The 16,783-nt window shown below is 35.3% G+C and overlaps 1 protein-coding gene across 2 annotated transcripts in view; it reads right to left on the bottom strand.

The window, feature by feature from the left end:
* LOC115452289 (serine-rich adhesin for platelets) overlaps positions 1 to 16,783 on the bottom strand; it is a 41,882-nt gene that overhangs the window by 7,985 nt on the left and 17,114 nt on the right. The window contains exons 12-23 of one of the 2 annotated variants that reach the window (XM_037447722.1): positions 16,444 to 16,491; positions 14,761 to 14,856; positions 12,889 to 12,936; positions 10,733 to 10,828; positions 9,570 to 9,713; positions 7,413 to 7,511; positions 6,230 to 6,277; positions 4,977 to 5,117; positions 3,087 to 3,143; positions 2,314 to 2,361; positions 1,569 to 1,616; positions 269 to 316 (exon numbers count right to left, since the gene is read on the bottom strand). In XM_037447722.1, the coding sequence (XP_037303619.1) occupies positions 269 to 316; positions 1,569 to 1,616; positions 2,314 to 2,361; positions 3,087 to 3,143; positions 4,977 to 5,117; positions 6,230 to 6,277; positions 7,413 to 7,511; positions 9,570 to 9,713; positions 10,733 to 10,828; positions 12,889 to 12,936; positions 14,761 to 14,856; positions 16,444 to 16,491 (921 nt within the window). The remainder of the gene's footprint in view (positions 1 to 268; positions 317 to 1,568; positions 1,617 to 2,313; positions 2,362 to 3,086; positions 3,144 to 4,976; positions 5,118 to 6,229; positions 6,278 to 7,412; positions 7,512 to 9,569; positions 9,714 to 10,732; positions 10,829 to 12,888; positions 12,937 to 14,760; positions 14,857 to 16,443; positions 16,492 to 16,783) is intronic. The other variant, XM_037447726.1, reaches the window with a different exon arrangement.

Genomic DNA, 16,783 nt, shown 5'->3' with positions numbered 1-16,783 from the left:
TGTCTTTGTAACAAAATTGAAAAAGTTATTGATTGAGATTGTAGGTAAGTTTTACAATAATATCAGCCCTGTATTATATACTGTCCCGCTGCACGGGCCTCTACTACTGAGAGGCCTTAGTCCACCACGCTGTAGTGCGGGCAGACTTCACACACCCTTATTCCTACAGAGAACTTCTCAGGTATGCAAATGTTTTCCTTTATCGTACATAACATTGGCAATTACTAAATAAATAAGTGACAAAAATATTATTTAACTTGTTTAATACCTGGTTGCCCGGTCGCTCTTCGTAGATCGTCCAGCGCATCAATTAAATCTGTAATTTATCATTGACTTATTGACTAATCAGAAGCAGGGTGGGATATATATCCGCTCGGATAGCGAGCGTACACAGAGTGGTAAAACCCGCCATAGTGGCCCACGTGTCGCGTTCCGGGATCAGCCTGTGTACACAGATGCGGCGGAGGACTTTGTTTTAAAATACATTTTTATAGAGAAAGAAATTATTAGAGGAACAATTCCGTCATACATGATTGTTGCGTAACTTTAACCGTTTATGCAGGGCATGCGACGGAAGAGGAAAAATATTATTTCCCCGTTTTTGAAATATTTTATATTGATGCTCCACTCCTATTGTTCATAGCGTGATGTTATATCCTTATAGCCTTCCTCGATAAATGGGCTATCCAACACTATAAGATATTTTCAGTTCGACCCAGTAGTTGCTGAGTTTAAAGCGTTCAAACAAATAAACTTTTCAGCTTTGTATAATAGTATAGACTAGGTTTTGCTCGCTGTCACGCGAAGGAATTTTCCGGGGTAAAAATCTCGCTATGAGGTGCATTCGGGTAAGATCGGATATGGGGTAAGATCATATAACGAAAAAATACTACGAAACGATGGTAATTTTTTTAGTTTAAGCTACATAGGCGGCTGCGCTGTTTCTTTTTGCCTCGTCCTATATACCGCAGTCGAGGCTACGACAAAGAACAGGTGCACTGTGTGCAGTCAAACAAAAAATGTGGATTTCGCTGTTCTTAACACTGATCGGGACTTCTATTTGATTTTGTAGACCTTATCATACTAGCTTTAGAAGCGTTATTAGAACGAAGTCCGAACTTACCCCGCGAACGTCCGATTTATTCTAAAAGTTTTAAATTTCATTACAAATATTATCACCTATTTATAAGCTTACACGGTCAGAATTAGAGACGATTAAATTATCACATAAAGAAGCATTAATAATAATTCGTTTCATGTATAAAATGCCGATACCGCTTAAATATTTTATGAGAAAAAAATATATTCGAGACTCTTCGCAACACATCGAAAAACCGTCCGAAATTAGCCGAACGCACCTATATTTTCCCGGGGTAGAAAGCCTATAACCTTCCCAGGGACTTAAACTATCTCTATACCAAATTTAATAAAAATCCGTTCAGTAGATTTTGAGAAAATCGATAACACACAGACAGAAAAAGGGACTTTGTTTTATATGTATAGATTATGTTTGCTTACACATACATTTTTATATCTTTATTTAATAGGAATAATTAAATATAACTTACTTGTAGTTTCCGTGAATTCTTCGACTATTAAAAGGGCTTCTTCGAAATCTGTAACAAAATATAAGATTAACAAAAAAATCGCGATGAACTGATAATCAGAGGCCTTTGGGGCAAGCGAACCGCGGCCACGCGCTTACAGAGGCCTCGCGCTGTGTCTCGTAGGACCTTTTTTTACGTTTTTAGCGGAAAAGTGTAAAGGAACAGATGGTTGCGTTCCTCTATGGAAGGGAAAGATTTCCAGTCAGGCAGATGTAATGACCGGCCGCGGCCTCAGATAGTTCTTATTCGGAGGTGGTATATATGCTGCACGTCACGCAAATTGTGCAAGCGTGATTCAGGATCGATGTCGCCATCTATCGTGATATCACTGTAGTTGTGTCACTGCATCGATCTTCTTGCAGTTCCGACGATGTTGACAAGATGGCGGTGTATGCATCGATTGTACCGTCACACGTTCTTACCGACGAAACTGTTAAAACAGGGGAACGGTTTTTACTCTGTCCGGGACCTCGCGTCGTTTAAGGCCGCCACTGCTGATCATCTATTACATTTGCTATTAGTAGGTTATATCCGCCCGGATAGCGACTGTACACAAGGTGTTACAACCTGCACTGGGCCACGTTTGTCGTTCCGGGATCAGCCTGTGTATGTCCAACAGGCATAATTGTGTCGACTGAGGGGTAATCACTCGTCAGTGGACATGGAGCTGTGTATAAGCGCTATAAGAATATATAATTATACTTACAGTATCGATTGCTAAGAGTAATCAGCAACTCGAAGAACTTGATAACATCTGTGAAAAAATGAATTATAATTATTTTATTGTAACAAATGAACACGGAAATAATAACATTAAGAATTACAAAAACAATAATTGGCATATGTGAGTAAATAAAAAAAAAATCTTAAAAATGTCACAATATTTAGATTTCGTCCATCTTTCTTTTCCATTATCAATATAGATTAACTAAAATTTATTTTTTTACTTATTATGAATTAAGGTATTAAAAATAACATCCTAAAATCATTCTATGTCTGGCTGTATACAACACTGCCTTTGATTTCCCAATGAAAAAAAAGTTATCTTAGCCCTAACCCCTTATAAACATAAGTACATATCAATTTTGGTTATTTAGCTCCATATTTTGTGGAATATAAACGTGTCTACCCGGAATTCAAACCCATGCAGTCCACGGAGGTTGTATTACGTCCAATTTGTCCACTACGCAACAAAAACTGCCATAATGAAAAAAGACATCTTTATTTAATTCAATAAACCGCCATTCAAAACTTACCAATATATTTCTGAGGCGATAGTTGACGGTAAACAGTTACACTATTGCAAATAATCACGTTCTTTATTCAAAAAACCAATGAATCTCGTTATTTTTTCAAATATGTAGGCTCTTGTAAAATGGACGTTAGTCAATAAATTAACAGTAGCGACATCTATAAAATAGTTAGGTAAGAGTTTACTTTATGTATATAATAATAGATGGCGTTGTTATCAATACTCACCCATTTTGCTAATAGTTGAAATCTCCTCTAGAATCTCGAACAGACCTAGAACAATGCCTGCTTACATTATTATTTCGTCTATAGATAAATAATTATGGATAACTTCTCGGGGCGGGGCGGGCGGCATTATTTTAGCATTATACATACATTGTATTCATCGAAATGGGCTGTATTGACGGATTTTATTTTACGGCTTTAGATATCAGTACTTTGAGCCGTTTTTTCGGCAAGTTTTAGAGGCTATGAAGTATCTTGGGTGTGTAGGAATTTGATCTTTAATGTTAAAATAAAAGTTAAATCAAATATGTATATTACAGTGCATTTTTTAATTTAAATGACGGTTTTGATTTATGTTATTGCTGAATCTAGCTATTTTTCTTTAAAGGTTGTGGCTTTAAAATGGAGTTCCGCGGCGATATAATTGCAATATTTTTTTTTGATTTAAAAATAAACAGATAAGGTTTCAGGTGGACCAAAGAAAAACAAATGTTTTTCAACCAATTATTGCAATGCCATAAAATATTGGAATTTGCTCAAACCGACACAACCCCTTCATAGCCACGCCTAAAATGAAGCTAATTTATTCATATTTAAAGTCGAAGGCAAAAAGCCATAATGCCAAGTTTAGACTAAAAACTCCTTGCAGTAATATATTGTGCAAAACATTTAGATACGTTAACACTAACGGAACAAAGAAGCTTATTTATTACACATTAACGGGAATATTTCAATAGCTCTATACACTTGCGACTCCTCAAGGCCTGCGAGCTTTAAAACGTGCAGAATTAAGCTTGCCGTGTGTTCGATTATTCGATATAAATTTAATTGGCAACATATTGTTGCTCGCAACACCGAGTCCGTGACGCTCGCCTCCTTTCCATTTCCTTTTTTTTTCTATACGCCGCATCATGGCTGCCATGTAACACTGTTTTATTTGTGTTATTGTTGAGTATAAAAAGAAATTCAGTCCATTACAAAACTGTTGCCTTTTTATTAAACGAGTGGTCCTTCGAGCCGGATATGGACCAGCGACCTATGGATATAAGACATAATTGTTGAGATGGTAAAAATCGCTTACGGAAGACGATTTTTGCAAGTTTCCTTGTAATCTATCCTCGCTATGTCAAAATGTCATCATAATAAGCGTATGTCATTAGCGTAGATTATTATAATTTATAGATGCTTTCTCGTTTCCTATTCTCTACACTAGATGTCGCTATTCGAAACATTTGGTATTAAAATGTTTTTAATAGTAGTTTAATCTCGGTTCGGGCATAGTGCGTAGTTGTAAGCATATTATATCTTTAATGTATAAATGTATTATTCATTAAGAACGATATAAAATTGTTGATATATCATCCTTACTCATCATTGGTATGTTCTTTGTAAATTGTATTTTATTATTATATACCGTCGGTTGAAAGTCTAATTGAAGCGACATAAGCGACACTAAGTTACACACATATTTAAAATCAGCACTATTTTAATCATTTTGTAGTTTAATGCTAAAATGGCGTATTTTTGACTGAAAGTATGATGTTGCCGCTGCGACGAATTCTCTTAGAGAAGAAGTAGTGGCATTAGGGCGCGTAAAATTAAAATTACTTTTTTACATATTTATATAGTTTTAATGCGAATATGGCGTGCGCGAGTGTATTTCTGACTGAAAGTATGATGTTGCTGAGACAAATTCTCTGAGAGTAGTAGTAGTGGCTTTAGGGCGCGTAAAATTAAAATTACTTTTTCACATATTTATTTAGTTCGATTTTTTTTTTATTTTACGTCTACGGCTCAAGTAACTACAATGTTATTTCCAAGTAGATAAGTATGTATTTTATTTAGTAACGCAATGTCAAAATGACCCTGTATTAAACAATCAGATATACTCACCCTCTTTATTGCATACTTTATTCAACAATGCTGATGCCTCATTAATATTATTAGTGCTGGTGATCTTCAAGATAGTCTCTATGAAGACCAGGGCGTCCACTTCTGTAAACTTCTCCACCATGTCGAAGAAGAAGAATATGTCTGTAGGCAATAACATTAGTTTTTAAATAATACTAGTTGACCCGACAGACGTTGTTCCGTCTTAACTATGAATTTGCAGCGCACATTCTGTTAATCGCTGACAGTTATTTCAAACAATTGACAGTTATATAAAATTAATATTTTCGTTAAGGTTTCTTAAATTTTCTAATTGTCCGCGCAATTTTTTGATTTTTTTCTTGCATAAAAACCTTCTCCTGACAATAATAAACACAACAAAATATAGTGAAATCGGTCCAGCCGTTCACGCGTGATGGCGTGACCAAGGGAAATAGCGATTCATTTTTATGTATATACAGATAAAATGCCTCATCACGTAGAACATAGTTGCACTTATAAGTCAAGGTACATGGGAATATTTAATTATTACTTGAATAACGTCGCCTTAACTACAGACATTTTATATTGGACATAAAATAATGAGTTCAAAGTAAACAAAGAAGCCAGCTCGGGCTGGCAGGATAGAAGAAATAAAAAAGTTAGCATTAGGGACTTGTAATGTCACCAGAAAAAAATTGGAAATAATTTCTTATATTGACGTTAACTTTAAAAGGTCATTTAAACAAATAAGTCACACACACATTAAAACACTAGAATTTACATAAGCAATAAAAATTCTATTAGTTATAAGTAAAAAAGAAATAATTTAAAAAATGTACATGTATATAACAAATAAAAAATACAATACTTAATTATATTGACGGTTAGAAGTCTATTTGGCTTAAGCGACATGTTCTTGCGATAATCAGCATCATTTTATAATGTATAATATCAGCCCTGTATTATATACTGTCCCACTGCTGATCACGGGCCTCCTCTACTACTGAGAGGGATTAGGCCTTAGTCCACCACGCTGTAGTGCGGGTAGACTTCACACACCTTCGATTCCTGTAGAGAATTTCTCAGATGTGCAGGTTTCCTCACGATGTTTTCCTTCACCGTTAAAGCAATCGATAATTTACAATACACACGTAACTAGAAAAGTCAGAGGTGTGTTTGGGTTTTGACCTGCGGACATTCGTCTCTTCAGTCCGTTCCACACACAACTAGGCTGTCGCCGCTAATTTTTAGGTTTAAGAAATAAATGAACTTACCAGTCGTGAAGGTGATGCGAGTTATTACCTCCCAGGCTTGTTGGATACCTGAAACGGAATTTTTGGGTAAAATAAAGGATTAAATAAATAATTGCTTTATTCACCACGTAGGCGAACATAGTTGCACTTATAAGCCAAGATACATGAGAATATTTAATTATTACTTAAAATAAATGAAAGACTATAAAGTAAACAAAGCCAGGTCGGTTTGGCAGGAAAGAAGAAATAAAAAATTAAATAAATTTTTCTAGTACACTGCCACGGAGTGCTCCATAATTCAAAGTTCTGGATGATGTTATATATTTTAACCGACTTTAGAAAAAGTAGGTTCTGAATTCGAATTCAGTAGTTTGATATTTGAATTGAAAAGACATTTGAAATAAAAATGGATTTTATCAATCGGGTAGTAGAGGCCTTTTAAAAAAAAACATTTATCAAAAGTGTATTTCATCCAAAATCTATCAGAAAAATAATTTTCAAAATCCACGCAATAATAAATAAGTTATAAAGCTTTGAAATTAGCTGGAAAGGGAAGCTGTCAAATTACAGTAATAGTGAAATGTGACGTCATCCAGTACCACCGACCATAACGCTGCGTGAGTGAGACAAGGACAGCGCGATATCCCCATCACGCCCCCACCTCGCCACAACAATATTTCAAATATGAATAACTGTTTTATTTTTCAATCAATTTGATGCTGATTTCACAGAAGAATTTCTTTTTCATATTATTTTCTGTTATAATAATAATATCAGCCCTGTGTTTATATACTGTCCAACTGCTGCACGGGCCTCCTCTACTGAGAGAGGTTAGGCCTTAGTCCACCACGCTGTAGTGCGGGTAGATTTCACACACCCTCAAAATTCCTATAGAGAACTTCTCAGTTATGCAGGTTTCCTCACCATGTTTTCCTTCACCGTTAAACCAAGCGATAATTCACAAAGATTTTAAAAAAGTCAGAGGTGTGTTTGGGTTTTGAACCTGCGGACATTCGTCTCGGCAGTCCATTCCACAACCAACTAGGCTTTCGCTATATTTTCTGGTAAATATAAAATAATAAACCAAATCAGACATAGGAAACTACCCTATGCAATCACTCACCTTCCCATGAAATATGGAGTGCAGTCGGGTCACTTTGCTCGTACGAAAAAGACTTAGCCGAACTATTAAAAGATAACTTACTCTTGGTCCCAGTGGCTGTTATCAGTCTTCTGAAGAATTCTAGCACATTCGATTGTCTTGAACCGATGCGTATCCTCTCCAAGATATTCAGAAGCGGCACTGGAAATAAAATGCTGATTAGGTTTATATTTTTCTTTATTATTAAGTTTTTCTTTTTATATTTTTATATGATATATCCTAAATATACTGCAAATGAAATAATGATTTCTTATGTTGACGCGAATGTTAAACATTGAAATAAAACTATTTTACGAATTTTATCGTGGCTTTCTATATTATTATATTATAATTTTCTCCCTAAGTATCGTAATTTGGAACCCAAAATACCGGCTGCCAGACTTCAAGATGCTGTGAGCTCATTCTGCGTATATCGGACCGTCAATAATAATAATAATAAATAATAATATCAGCCCTGTATGATATACTTGCCCACTGCTGAGCACGGGCCTCCTCTACTACTGAGAGGGATTAGGCCTTAGTCCACCACGCTGTAGTGCGGATTGGTAGACTTCACACACCTTCGAAATTCCTATAGAGAACTTCTCAGATGTGCAGGTTTCCTCACGATGTTTTCCTTCACCGTTAAAGCGAACGATAAATTCAAAAAGAGTACACACATGATTTTATAAAAGTCAGAGGTGTGTGCCCTTAGGATTTGAACCTGCGGACATTCGTCTCGGCAGTCCGTTCCACACACAACTAGGCTATCGCCGCTTCGGACCGTCAATAGCTGTTTACTTAATTGTAACATGTAGGTAGATATTGTAACTTTGACTTTGCGGATGACCACAGTCCGCCCCGTGACCGCGGCTGCAATTCGAAACATCGGAAAAAAATTATAATATGAAAAACGCGATAAAATCCGAAAAATAGTTTTATTTGAATGCAAATAAAATATTTAAACAATTAGTAACCCTCTGATCTAATTCAAGACGCCAACCACAGATGACTATAGCGTGACAAAAAAATCCGGGAAAATATCCTACGTTATATTTTTTGGGCTCAAAAGTGTGAACCAGAAGTCTGGAATTTGTACTCTCCCTATCACATCCTGGGACAGAATACACACAGAAGAAATTGGGTGCACTATTGGCGCCTCTTTCTACCCCTTCGTTAGGCTTTTAGACTTGTCGTTTCATTTTTATATTATTTTTTCCTTTTATTTTAAACTAGCTTTTGCCCGCGGCTCCGCCCGCATTATACAGTTTTTCGGGCTAAAGTTTTCCGTTATAAAAGTCACGCTATATATTTTCCCGGGAGCCTATGTTCTTCCCAGGGTCTCAAATTGTCTCCATACCAAATTTCATCTTAATACGTTGGGTAGTTTTTGAGTTTAACACGTCCAGGCAGACAGATGCAGCGGGGGACTTTGTTTTATAATATATTTTTGTAGAACTTTTTAAGAGGAACGATCTCGTCATACATCATTGTTGCATAACTTTAACAGTTTACGCAGTGCACGCAACGGAAGCTCTCAAAACTAATAAATTTTCCCCGTTTTTGCAACATGTTTCATTACTGTTCCGCTCCTATTAGTCATAGCGTGATGATATATAGCCTATAGCATTCCAGAAACAAAGGGCTATCTAACACAAAAATATTTTTTCAATTCGAACCGGTAGTTCCTGAGATTAGCGCGTTCAAACAAATAAACTCTTCAGCTTTATATAATAGTATAGATTACTATAATTAATTTTAATTACTGTTAATACATTTAATTCATGTGAGTTACCGCAATGAGCGTATTTTCTTTCTTCTTTCTTTCGTGAATAAGGCAATTCTTGTGCGTTCGGTCTTCGCACCGAATGCACGCCCGCACGGGGGGACAGTATGCCGCGGCTCTAGGCACATAATATGTATCTCTTGGTTGCCAAAAACACATTGAGGCCTATAAGGGTCCGCAAACATCTCCCTTCCAACCCTAACAAAGCTGCTCCTTCCTCTTCCTTCCCTCTATCCCCTCCCTTCCTCCCGGACCCGTGACCGAATAGCTGCGGGTTGCCAGCGTACCGCCCGCTGGCACTCTCTGTGATAGTAGTGCCTACCAAATCTTCATTGGGACTGCCGTGGTTGCTAAGCCGGGGTCGCTTGTACACCGTTCGCAGGGTACCACCTGTGATAGCCGCGGCAGTTCCCAAAAATTGTGTGGTTACTTACTTCGCCTGATGGTTAGTTTCCTGATCGCTGCGTCAGCTTCGATGATGTTATCGCTCTGCGTGACGCCGATGAGGCCTGAGAGGAAGTACAGAGGGTCCAGCCTCTTAGACACTCTGTTGATCTTCAAAGCTGCTGATACTATATCTGGGGGTAGAGATTTTATTTTAACTAGTTGACTTGACAGACGTTATCCCGTCTTAACTATGTATGCACGCGCGCATTCTGTCAATCGCTGACAGTTATTTCAAACAATTGACAGTTGTATAAAATTTATATTTTCGTTAAGTTTTCTTAAATTGTCTAATTTTCCGCGCAATTTTTTGATTTTTTTCTTTCATAAGAACCTTCTCCTGACAATAATAAGCACAACAAAAAGAAATGTGAAATCGGTCCAGCCGTTCACGCGTGATGGCGTGACCAAGGGAAATAGGAATTCATTTTTATATATATAGATTGTGTTTTTTTATTGCTTTGAATGACGACACGAGCTTGCTGTAATGATGGTAAGCGATACGACCCATAAACACCAACACCTTGAATTACAAAGTATTGTTTGATATTCCACTGCGCTCGTCTGAGACATGAGATGTTATTATGTCCAGTAGTTACACTGCCTACAATGTTCAAACCGGAACACCAGTGACTACACACTGCTTGACAGAAATAGACATGATGATACCTACCCACGCGGACTCTCACATATAAGAAACAAAATGCAAAATAACTTGAAATTAAACTAATTTTCGGATTCTATCGCAGTATTAGTATTTTATTTTCTGAAATTATAAACATTCTAATTTCAATAGGGAAGATGGTTGGAAGCTTGCACAAGCCTGGGATCCAGTTCTACATTTAATTAAATCGGAACCCAAAAGACCGGCTGCCAGACTTCAAGACACTGTGAGCTCATTGTGCGTAGATCGGACCACCAACAGCTAAAATTTTTAAAAAGTTGTATAATTGTAAAATGTAGGTAGATATAGTAACTTTGACTTTACGGATGAACAACACCTCAGTCCCCCCCGTGACCATGAAGGCTGCAAAGTCTTCGAAACGTCGGGAGAAAATAAAACACTAATACCGCGATAGAAACCGGAAATTAGTTTAATTTCAATGTCTAACATTCGCGTAAACATAAGAAATCGTTATACAAAATAACTTACTGTCTGTTTCGAAAATTTTCCCCAAAATCTTGCTCGCGTCTTCGAAGTTGTCAACACCACAGATCCTGTAGATATCGTTGATCGTAGTCTTTAGACCTGAGAAATTTATGTGATATTTAATAAGCTGTCCCCACGGCTTGACGTGCATGGAAATCAGTGTGTCACAAAGCGTCGACATTTTTTTTTATTGCTTTGAATGACGAGACGAGCTTGCCGTTCGCCTGATAAGCGATACGATCCATAAACAGTAGAAACACCATCCAAAATTCGTTTAGTACATTCCAAATCAATAATGAAATAGAGTCTAAAAACAAAAAAATATATTTAACATTACCTATATACTGCCGTGCTAAGCGCCAAAGCGGTATGTCAGGGAAACATTATTTCGAGATAATCGAAGTTTTGTAAATATAGTTTTGTATGTAAATCTTTGTAGAGTCGTTTCCGTAGTATAATTTCAATCAGGGCATAGGTTTAAGGAATACAATCTAGTCTTAATGTAATTTTGTGCTTAAGTATAGGGTACCGGACTCATTTTTGTTCTTTACTATTATCAAATATTTACGTTATATAAATTATAACACAAAAGGAATTATTAAAATCCGGTAAAAAATCAACAAGTTATAAGTCTTTGAATTTCGGTGGAAGGGGTAGTTAACAAGAAACAGAAAATAGACACAATATCCACATGTGACGTCATCGAGAATTACGACGTGTGCAAAAGAAAGAGATGAAGCGATATCCCCACATCGTGCCCACTTCTGCACGTTACAATATTTTAAATATGAATTACTAGCTCATTTTATAACCAATTTTTATGCTGTTTTCGCAGACGTGCTTCTTTTTCGTATTAAAAGCCATTACATATAGAATAATGTACAAAATCAAGCATAGGCCGGTCCCCTATTCTTTATAGTGATTGTGTTTTGTATTATGCCTTTTGTGAATAATAATAAATAAATAAAAATAAAAAAAAGATAGAGAAACTCTTTAAGGTGTGTAACGAGTTCTAAACAAGATATCGTTATTTAGGTAAGTTCATTGGATGGATATTTCTTTAAGCTATCTGACGACATAAAAATCAAGATTTTGTGTTTTTTCTTGAGATAGCGCTTTTGAGCTTAGCACGGCTGTATAATGGTTACTAATTTTGGAGTCGGAGGTAATTAAAATTAAACATTATTTTCGTATATTTGTTCATGTTTTATCTTCCTAGCAAGTTTATTAGTCACTGACTCCAAAATTGGTAACCAGTGTACAGGTAATGTTAAATTACTTTTTTGGGTTTTTGAAGGCGATATAATTTTTTGTTACTAAGTTGTTATTTTTGGCTTTTTTAAGGATCCAAAAGCAAAGAAATTTATATGGGACCATAGGGAAAGGATCAGCTTTAAAAAAAAAAGAATCATCAAAATCGGTTTACCCAGTCAAAAGAGTTAACGAACGTAAAAAAAAACAGTCGAATTTAGATACTCCTCCTTTTTTTGAAGTCGGTTAAAAATAACTGAGGGTCTACTTCGACAAACATCGAAACGTCGCGTCGGTCCGAAACGAAGAAACGACGAACTTCGGATTTAACTTTATTACCAAATTACATCCGTCACAGTCCTGTAGCTTACCTTAGTGTTAGAATCAATTGCCTGTATATTTTTTTGGAGAAAGCAGTGGAACTTAATCCTCGCCGATGGTTTTAAAAAAGGATGGTATAAGTTCATACAAATTCCATGTCTGAAATATTGCGAACGGATCGGATCCGTAACACTTCGTAGTAACAAAACGTGCGATCCGATCCGAAACTACGGATTACGTTTTTCGAAATAGACCATCTACCTTCTAGATCAGGAGTGGCCAACCGGTCGATCGCGATCGACTAGTCCAGTCGATCGTGCCAAGGCAAAAATATCAATACGTAGAACAGACCGCGTAACATACCTGATCACTAACTGCTGCACGCATCGATTTGTATCATTTTTTAATCATTATAATAATAAACTGTGTATTGAACTATGTTGTTTCATTTAAGATTTCAAGATGTATGTAGCTTGGTAGATCGCACAGAGTATCATCAGTGAAAAGTAGATCTTGGGTCTTACCAAGTTGGCCACCCCTGCTCTAGATTATCAAAGCAGTAGTAATATAATATTTTGATTACTTACTTCTCCTGTGTACTGTGTGCAGTAATTCTTCGAGAGCGTACTTCAGTTCTGAAATAAATGATAAATATATAACAGAGAGACGGATGCATGGTAATTTTAGAATATAATTTTTCTAGTTACGGTTATAATGGATGCCAACTTTAATATCTGTTGCACGGGCCTCCTCTACTGAGAGGGATTAGGCCGAATTGTATTTCACTGTCTTAATATTGTTAAATTTAGAGTTAGATTATATTGTTAGATGTAATTGTTTTGGTCAAGTGCTGTAAACTTTGATTCAATTTATAAATAAATAAATAAATTATTAGTCCACCACGCTGTAGTGCGGGTAGATTTCACACACCCTGAAAATTCTCACGATGTTTTCTTTCACCGTTAAAACAAGCCATAATTCACATATACACATGTCTTTAGACATTCCAGAGGTCTTTGGATTTTGAATTGTTTTAAAAGCGATTGATAGAGATCATGCAGTAACACTGTAGAATTGTACTCTGATATTAAAATAATAAAATAAAATGCTTTATTCATCCCGTAGGCGAACATAGTTGCACTTATAAGTCAAGGTACATGAGAATATTTAATTATTACTTAGATAAACTCGCTTAGGGGCCGTTCAAGTATTACGTAACGCAATTTGGGGGGGGGGGGGGGTTCTAGTAAAACGTTACGATGCGTAACAGACGCGGGAGAGAGGGCTCGTACAAGGCTTTATGTAACACTAGCTTCCGCCCGCAACTTCGCCCGCGTGGATTTCGGACTTCAAAAATGGAGGAGGTGCTCAATTTGTCGGGATGTTTTTTAATGTGTGGTGGTATGCAGGTGGTCCGATTGTCCGGTCAGGGTCTGATGATGGGATCCTGGTGAAATCGAAGGAACTTTTAACCATTAAGGTTGCACACACGACGGAAGCTTAAAAAATGGAGTAAGTTCTCCCGTTTTCCCAACATTTCCCTTCACTGCTCTGCTCCTATTAATTGTAGCGTGATGAAAAGTACACTATAACCAGCACAGGAGTATGACAAATAATTGTACCAAGTTTCGTTAAAATCCGTCGAGTAGTTTTTGTTTCTATAACGGTTATAAAGACAGACAGACAGACAGACAGACAAAAATTTTACTAATTGCATTTTTGGCATCAGTATCGATCCCTAATCACCCCCTGATAGTTATTTTGGAAATATATTTCATGTACATAATTGACCTCTCTACAGATTTATTATAAGTATAGATTGTATTTTTGTTTTAAAACAATAACAAAGGTATTTTAGCGACTTTCCGGTATTTTGCGTAAAATAATTGTGAATATTAGAAAAAAGTTGTAACTTTAGGGTTACATAACTTTTGGAGGGGTTTGGGACGTATAGGAAAACGTTACGGCGCGTTACAGGGGGAATGGATAGGTCATAAATCTCCAAAAATTGCGTTAAGTAATAATTGAACGGCCCCTTATAACTAAAGACAATTTATATTGAAAATAAAATAAATTAAAGACTATGAAGCAAGGAAACAATTTATTAACTGATATAGGATACTGCGATAAGCGGCGATAGGCTAGTTAGGTGTGGAACGGACTGCCGAGAAGAATGTCCGCAGGTTCAAATCACAAACACACCTCTGACTTTTATAAAAAATCATGTGTGTATTTTTTGTGAATTTATCGTTCGCTTTAACGGTGAAGGAAAACATCGTGAGGAAACCTGTACATCTGAGAAGTTCTCTATAGGAATGAGGGTGTGTGAAGTCTACCAATCCGCACTACAGCGTGGTGGACTAAGGCCTAATCCCTGTCAGTAGTAGAGGAGGCCCGTGCAGCAGTGGGCGAGTATATAATACAGGGCTGATATTATTATTATTATATAGGATACTTACGTGATTGTTTTGTGACTTTTCTTATTATTGAAACAGCTTCCGCGAAAGAATCAACGTTCAATATATTCGTGAATTCCAAAATAGCATCGCCAATGTCTGTAAGTAATAAATAAAATAATTAATTGTGGAAACTTAACTGAGCCATGTTATACTTAATTTGCTTTATTTTTATGTTATTCATTATTGCTTGTATGTTTCCCTTAAAAATACAATAAATAAATAAAAAAAAAAGCTTTTTCTTGCCTATAGGGTACCGGACTCATTTTTGTTCTTTATTATTATCAAATATTTACGTTATATTAATTATAACACAAAAGGAATTGTTAAAATCCGGTAAAATATCAACAAGTTATCAATACTAGTTCATTTTTCAACCATTTTTTATGCAGTTTTCGCAGGAGTGCTTCCTTTTCGTATTATTAACCATTACATATAAAATAATGTATAAAATCAAACATAGGCCGATTCCCTATTGAATTACACATTTATTTTTTTATTGCTTTGAATGACGAGACGACCTTGTCATTCGCCTGATGGCATTTAACTAATGAAATTAAATTAAACAGAAATAAGTTAACACACATCACGCATTTATCCTTGAAGGGGTAAGCAGAGGCGTAACTACGGCACACATTTTTCGTTATTCCTATTAGTGAAAGCATTTTCAAAATCTTTTTAGTAGTTCCATATATAAGCCATGACGTAGAAACTGCTTTATAATATTAGTATAGGGGTCATCCATTAATTACGTGATGTTTGTAGTGAGTTTCTAACCTGGGGTAGGTTAGAAACTCTAGAAAACTAGAAAATTGGTGATATGTGGTGTGGTTTTAGACTATCTTTCCCCCCTAAACCACGTGTATTTTTTTGTTACAACGTACATAATTTTTTTTTAATAATATTAAATACCTGTATAATCTGATTATTTTTTTAAAATGAAAAAGATAAAAATGTCCAGACTTTAACATGTTGCATGTTGTCCTAGGTTGTAGCGAAGCGCAGGGAAATCGCGTGATCAATAAAAATGTCCAGACAGACATGTTAATCATGTTGCAGGTTGTCTTAGGTTGTAGCGAAACGCGGGGAAATCGCGCGATCAACGATAAATAAATACACGCGATATCTCATTCCCAAACCAAACCCCTCCTCCCGCTCCTTGTGATATTTCGTGATTTTATTTCCGAATCCTTCCCCCGCTTCGAACCTCACGTGATTAATGGACGGCACCATAGATTTAATTCTAGATAAAATAAAATAAAATAAAATAAAATAAAAATAAAATAAAATAAAATAAAATAAAATAAAATAAAATAAAATAAAATAAAATAAAATAAAATAAAATAAAATAAAATAAAATAAAATAAAATAAAATAAAATAAAATAAAATAAAATAAAATAAAATAAAATAAAATAAAATAAAATAAAATAAAATAAAATAAAATAAAATAAAATAAAATAAAATAAAATAAAATAAAATAAAATAAAATAAAATAAAATAAAATAAAATAAAATAAAATAAAATAAAATAAAATAAAATAAAATAAAATAAAATAAAATAAAATAAAATAAAATAAAATAAAATAAAATAAAATAAAATAAAATAAAATAAAATAAAATAAAATAAAATAAAATAAAATAAAATAAAATAAAATAAAATAAAATAAAAATATTTTTTAGGCTCACCTCCTGTCCTAGTAGCGGATATTAACACATTAAACGCCCCCCGCATATCTGAAAAAAAACAATTAAGTTAGTTATTTTATTTTATTCAAAAGGAACAGAAAACAGTTTGTGACATAGGCAACAATAAATAAAGTTGGTTTATGGCCAAGCCTGAATGGACGGCAACACTGTCGTTGCTTCTTCCTGTTCCGTTCCTGCCACGACCAATATCGCGCACACAATAAAGTCGTTCCTGATATATGGGGTTTCATTAAGTCTCCAACAAGTAAAACAAGTTACACATTAAATAAGTAAAGGTTAAAATTACACATGTACTGCATTAATAAATATGTAACCAACA

The sequence above is a fragment of the Manduca sexta genome, chromosome 1, assembly GCF_014839805.1.
Source record: "Manduca sexta isolate Smith_Timp_Sample1 chromosome 1, JHU_Msex_v1.0, whole genome shotgun sequence".
NCBI lineage: Eukaryota > Metazoa > Arthropoda > Insecta > Lepidoptera > Sphingidae > Manduca > Manduca sexta.
This window is presented reverse-complemented; position numbering and strand designations above follow the sequence as displayed.